This window comes from Cantharellus anzutake, assembly GCF_015039405.1.
Source record: "Cantharellus anzutake strain C23 chromosome Unknown EI90scaffold_36, whole genome shotgun sequence".
In the NCBI taxonomy this organism is placed as follows: Eukaryota; Fungi; Basidiomycota; class Agaricomycetes; order Cantharellales; family Hydnaceae; genus Cantharellus; species Cantharellus anzutake.
This window is the reverse complement of record NW_024066986.1, coordinates 43,425-49,726: the sequence shown is the minus strand read 5'-3', so window position 1 is coordinate 49,726 and position 6,302 is coordinate 43,425. Positions and strand designations below refer to the sequence as shown.

At 48.9% G+C, this 6,302-nt stretch overlaps 1 protein-coding gene across 1 annotated transcript; it reads right to left on the bottom strand.

Annotated features, from left to right (window-relative positions):
• Positions 1-2,007: 2,007 nt before the first annotated feature.
• On the bottom strand, positions 2,008-2,405 carry EI90DRAFT_3064891 (uncharacterized protein). The gene is made up of 2 exons (XM_039060834.1): positions 2,120-2,405; positions 2,008-2,063 (listed from the first exon to the last, which is right to left on the bottom strand). The coding sequence occupies exon 1, from the start codon at positions 2,378-2,380 to the stop codon at positions 2,171-2,173; it is 210 nt and encodes a 69-aa protein (XP_038914156.1). The 5' UTR covers positions 2,381-2,405; the 3' UTR covers positions 2,008-2,063; positions 2,120-2,170.
• Positions 2,406-6,302: the final 3,897 nt, after the last annotated feature.

Sequence of the window (6,302 nt, the reverse complement as noted above, 5' to 3'; positions counted from 1 at the left end):
TCCACTAGCGCACTCCCGCCTCTGCTGGGCAATACACTCGCTTGCCCTGCAAGCCCACCTTCAGGCCTATCCCTCCTTTCCGTTTCTGGGTTATCGCCTGCCATTCCATTAACCCCGTAACCTGACTCGTCGGTAATATTCAATCGGCTAATGTCTAACCCCGTTAGCTCCGCTCCGCTCGGCTCTGCCATTTGCGGGCCCGCTCTTGTTGTAACCATATATATACTCAACCTGTACATAGGTTACACCTCAGTAATAAAATCGACTAGAGTTTACCCCTTTCAGTTCTGGTTGCCAGTTTAGTAAGTTAGGGCATGGACGTGTTACTTGGCACAGCGCTCCTGGCACAAGTTGCTGAGGCCGAAGCCCTCTGTCACGGAGACACTCCCTCGTCTCAACCTGGTCTCTGACAATAGTGGTTGATTGCCTGTCAAAGAGAATACATGCCATACCCACCACCACTCAAATGGACTCTGCAGGTGTAGCCCGCCTCTTCCTTGAACATGTGTGGTGACACCATGGTCTCCCAGATGAGGTTATCAGTGATAGAGGAACCACTTTCATTTCCAAATTCTCTCAAGAACTAAGTAAACTCTTAGGTATCAAGCCTACTCCGTCCACTGCCTATCACCCTCAGACAGATGGACAAACCAAACGAGTCAATCAGGGGATTGAAACATATCTTCGGATCTTCGTAAACCACCGGCAAGATGACTGGGCAGACTGGCTACCCATTGCTGAATTTAGCTATAACAATCATATCCACTCAGCTACTCGTCACACCCTGTTTGAACTTGACACAGGCCAACACCCTCGTATGGGGGTAGAACCCCCCAAATCTACAATGGTAGAAGCAGCTGGAGACTTTGCATCATGGATGGCACAAATGCAAGAGGAGGCAAAAGCAGCCCTAACACATGCAGCTGAGGAGATGTCGAAGTACTATGATAGGAAATGGGATGAAGCACCGGAATACCATGAAGGAGAGAAAGTGTGGCTCAGTGCACGTAACTACCCAACTGGTCGGCCAACCAAGAAACTAGAACACAAATGGTTAGGTCCCTTTAAAATCCTCAAGATAGTCTCGCAAGCCACGCTGAAACTCCAGCTCCCCAAGGGATACCGGATGCACCCTGTTGTGTCAGTCTCAGATGTTCATAAGTACCAACCAGATGAGATAGCAGGACGCCCTATGCACCCGGAACCAGGGCCCACTATCATTGATGGGGGTGAAGAGTATGAAGTGGAGAAAATCCCTGACTCTAAACGCATTCGTCGTCGACTCCATTACCTTGTCCAGTGGAAGGGCTACCCCAACTCTGAAAACAGCTGGATACCTGATTGTGACATTCAAAATGCCCCAGACCTCATCACAGAATTCCATCAGCAGCACCCTTCCACTCCTGCTCCACATGCAACCTCAACCACTCTGAGATGTAGTGGCATAAGGAGGGGGTGATGTCAGGGTCATCAGGAAACCCCCAAGGCTGATTGAGGTGATTGAGATCATTTCAATGTCATGCAATTTACAATCACCACAACCAGGTCCCCTGATTACAATTACACCAATCACATGGGTGATTGAGCTGATTGTACTGATTGTACTAATTGTCACATTTCTCTTCTACATGTTGAAGTTCATCGATAAAATTATTATATTTAAAAATTATGTTATGTACATACAGGCATGCAAGTAACTAATACCAAAACACAATGGTGCAAAACAATAGGTGGAAAGCAAAATGGGTGAAAATACAATGTAATTAAACAAAGCAAACGCACGCCTCAACCGCTGGACCGTTTGGCACCAAACTCAATGGGAAGATGGGGCTGGATCTCCTCTATCAAACAAGCCTAGGTCCATCGGAAACAGACATGTGGTTGTTGAGTATGCACAGTAAGAAGTTGGGGTTAGTGAAATACAATATAATTAAAGAAAGCAGACGCCCACCTCAACCACTGGATCATTTGGCACCAAACTCGGTGGGAGGATGGAGCCAAACCTCTATATCAAACGAGCGTAAGTTCATCCGAAACGGAGGTGTGGTTGTTGAGTATGAGCTGTAAGAAATTGAGGTTAGTGAAATACAATATATTTAAAGGAAGCAGACGCGCATCTCAATCGCTGGACCGTTTGGTACCAATCTCTGTAGAAAGATAGAGCTAGATCTCATCTATCGAATGAGATTGGAATCGTCGGAAATGGATGCGTGGTTGTTGAGTACATGCAGTAAGAAGTTGGGGATAGTGTTGTGTGTGAGAAGTTAAGTTGGGGTTGGATGGAATGACTTGAAAAAAAAGAATATGGGAAGGGAGCATGTTGGGGAAGGGTTGGGTGACTGTGGAAGGGTGTTGGCCCATGAGCACAAGTAAGGAACATCGGAGTGGAGTAAAAAATATTGTGTTGCATAGTAAAGAGAGATGGGTGTAGATAGCATGAGGTGGAGTGAAAAAAAAGTTACAAGTTGCAAACCAATTCATTTGAAAACTGTACAGCACCTGGAGCAAACAAATGGACTCGCGATTGTGATGATTGAGACGATTGAGAGTAGTTGATTGGGCAGATTGGGCAGATTGAGCACTTGAATTGCTCTCAATCACCTCAATCGGCCTCGGGGGTTTCCTGATGGTACAACCGGGTCTGGACTGTTTACTCATGACTGATGACACATCAACTCCAGACTGACACTGCCTGATCACTATCCCCGGACTGACATGGACATGTAATATATTCCCTCTTGTAAAGTGGCCCTGCACTGCTGAGTACACCGACCTTATCATTTCCTGAGTAGCAAGTGGGGAGGGTAACTTTCTTCTCTCATTTTCCCCCTTGCTGCTCAGCTGGAATCTCCATCACAACCCGCTCTATTGGGTTCCCCCATTGAAACCGACCCTCTCCCTTTCGGTCTCAGCTCCAGCAAGAGCTCCGGACTCCTCGACTTAGAGACTGAGCAGCTCAGTACTCTGACATGAAGCCTGACACGTGATCCATATTTGCACCTATCTGGGCATTCTGGGAAAGGTGAGTTTCAAATGTACCTTCAACCCCCTCCATTTTGCTCGAATTTTGGCATGTTGGTAGATGTGTTATCTGCCTAACTTTTGGTCACTCAGATTTTTGAAATTCTACTTGGTTCAAAAGTTATTCCCGGTGCATGAGGCTGTATTTTGTTACATCCCCCCATAACTTAGTGATTACAGCATGCAAAGGCCCGAAAATTTCAAGGGGTATTATAGTGGCATTGGAATATTTTTCGGTGCAGTCTTTATATCAGTACAGACATATGTTGTGCAGTGTTGGTTGAGCAAGACATGATGACATGCCGGTACGCATATCATGCCCATATCGGCTAGCCAATATGATACCCCTTCACCATGTGCTGCGTGTCTCACTGTTGACTGCGTTCCACATGTAGCACTTGCGCATATCTCATCCTTTTATTGTTCTTGTCTGATATCTGTGTAATTACCTTAACTACTTATACCGCTGTGCAGTTACAATATCAAGTTGGTTGTTCCCCATTATCTGAGTGTCCCTGCTGAGAGCTACATAACAACAGGTTATGAGCCCAGCACCACTGTAATTCTAAACACTCGATCTGTCATGGCCGTGCATTCCGGCCCGTTAGCCACCCGTCCCGATGCCGCCCGAGCCCGTTACCGCTATGCGAGCGTGAGCGCGAGCCCCAACCTCAGCCCTATCCTCCCTGAGGACCCCCTGCTCACTTCCCCGCTTGCCCCTAGGCTCCCCTGCACCTGGCCGACTCCCCCACAGCCACACCGACCTCCCTGCCCCGAGTCCGCCTCTGGTACCGACCTAGCGTGACTCCGCGACATCGCCTACTCCGCTATGATACCATCGCCGCTATCGCGGCCCTACACCCCTTCGTTTATTTATCTGTTATTGTTTGTTTGACCCTCGGTCATTGCCGGCCGCGGTGCGGCCAACCCCGCTCTTTGTTCCTATTTGCTTCCGGACCCTTCGGCCTTCGGCCCGGGTCCGCTTCTATTCATTTCACCTTCATATATATATCCTGTATACTACATTATAGTACCTTAGCTCTAATATTGACTTGACCACGACCCCAAGCCCTGACCCCAACAAGGCAGCCCCAGTAAGTTCAAAATGAGGGCCAAGAGACAACTAGGGGGCACAGCACTCCCTTTAGAGTTGCTGAGGCCGAATGCCCTACCCTCGGGCCTTGTCTGAGGCATCGCGGCCATCGCGGCCCTTAGCGGTCCGCATCGGCGACCTTCGGTGCCCGACCCCGGATCAGTATCTAACACGATCGCTGCTTACATCTATACCTCATGCTCAACTTCTAGTCGACCTAACCCATGGCTGAAGACTTGGTATCCCTTGGCAAACGTCTCCCTATCTTGTCTGGGAAGGAAAACTACACTCAATGGAAAACCAGCATGGAGGATATACTGAATTACTCAGATCTATGGGCTTACGTTCAAACCGGTTACACATTGCCCACCGATGTGACTCAGAAGGCCACAGCCGAGAAGGCACAGCGCAAGGCACTTACATTGATCTGTCTGCAAGTATCACCGTTCGTCCACACGTTCGTCGTTGATTCTCAGACCCCCAAGGTGGTGTAGGGGTGGTGGTCACAGACACCCCAGAACAGGCGATATATCGGGTCTCACATGCAGGATAAAATATTAGAAAATCCTACAGTGGAAATTTGGCTAGGAATCAGGTGATGAGGTTATAGTACCGATGGAAGAGGATGTTGAGGCGATTCCGACGCACGTTATGCGAGGAGAATCGGTGAGATATGGACAGAGATATGCAGATTTCAGTTGTGTATCGCGATGCATGTCACATGTTCATTGCGCACACGTGGGAAATGGGGTGCACAGATGGTCCCTGGCATCCCTCAGGCTTCATAAAAATGGGGATAAATATCCATTGTTCATGATATGACTGGTCGGGAGGATGTGCCAATTTTGGGACCATGGTGACATGTGGTTGGAAAGTTAGGAAAATGTGCCGGATATTCCCCACCTCAACGCTATCTCACTCAATTTTCCATCAAATTGGATGCGGTTTGTTGCGTTGGATGGCTGTAGTTTAGGCGAGTTGGTTGACATAAAGGGAGCACAGTTGTGTCAAGTGGTTTGGGCTGGAGATGCAGGTTGGGTTTTCCACAGCCACTTTCTATTGTTTTATAATTTGTTGCTTGTGATATTGTGTTTCCTATTCTATTTACTCTTGCGACGTGACCAGATGAGTCATATGGAACATGCTGGAAGCTTGCAGACGTGTTTTCAGGGTTGTTTGTATATAATATTAGCTAGTTACATTTGTAACAGAGATTTCCCCTCCATGTCAGGGACTCGTCCGGGGTCGAGGGGGCCCAGGTGTAGCATCTGGGGCTGAGAGCCTGGCAGGGGGCAGATCGGGCATGCGTACTGACAGGCCCGATGCAGGACAGTGGTCCCTGGCCACTTAGACTGAAGTGGAAAGTTGTTATTATCATTAAAGGAGAAATACTGTACTACTTACCTGAAGTGGAAAGTTGAGAAGAAGGCTACTTCTTCGGTTCCCACTCCAGGTTCGTTTATATACATGCGGCTTAGATCACATGACAGGTGCCACATCACCCTCGCACACAGCCGTAACCACCTGGGTGTCTCCGTGGGAGATCCCGAGGGCATCTGGTGCAGGCGCGCGTGCTGGGCATAGTGGGAAGTCGCCGGAGGTGCCCGGGCCGGGTACATGGTGGGCGCGCTGCAGATGGGTCAATGGTACATTGATACAAAGAAGGTCGTCCATGTAGAATAAAGAGATAATAAAGAAGAAGTAAGATAGGAAGAAAGTGAGGAAGGAAGAATGAGGAGAGAGGAAGGGAAAGGGGGAGGAGGTAAGGAAGGGTGGACAGCAGGGTACCAGGTCAGGTGGGTGTGCCCTGACACTCCACTATGTTTAGATCTGGTCACGAAGTGAAGTGTGCTGGAGGCGTGGTCGAGTGCAGTAGTCTTGAGGGAGGCAAGGAAGCCTCACAGTGTCCTCAGGGAGATCCACACCGAGTTATAGGACACCGAGTCCCAGTTGAGTTTTCAGTTCGGTCTTGATTCTGTCCAAGGAAGCCGCTTGCTGGCCCCCCTTTTTCGTTTCTCATCCTGCTGGGTGGGAGTAGGTGTGGTGTGAAGTAGTTGAGGTGGTGGTGATCGTAGTGGTAGGTTGGTGCATCACTGTGCCGCGCATCCATTCCCTATCCGGTCCCCAATCCCCCTTGTGCTCCGCTACCCCACTTGCAGCAGCCTGGAAGATCCTCAAAAGGGAATTT

Bases quoted from the DNA above. Each gene is read 5' to 3' on its own strand.
- EI90DRAFT_3064891 (XM_039060834.1), bottom strand. From the start codon at position 2,380: ATGTTCCTTACTTGTGCTCATGGGCCAACACCCTTCCACAGTCACCCA.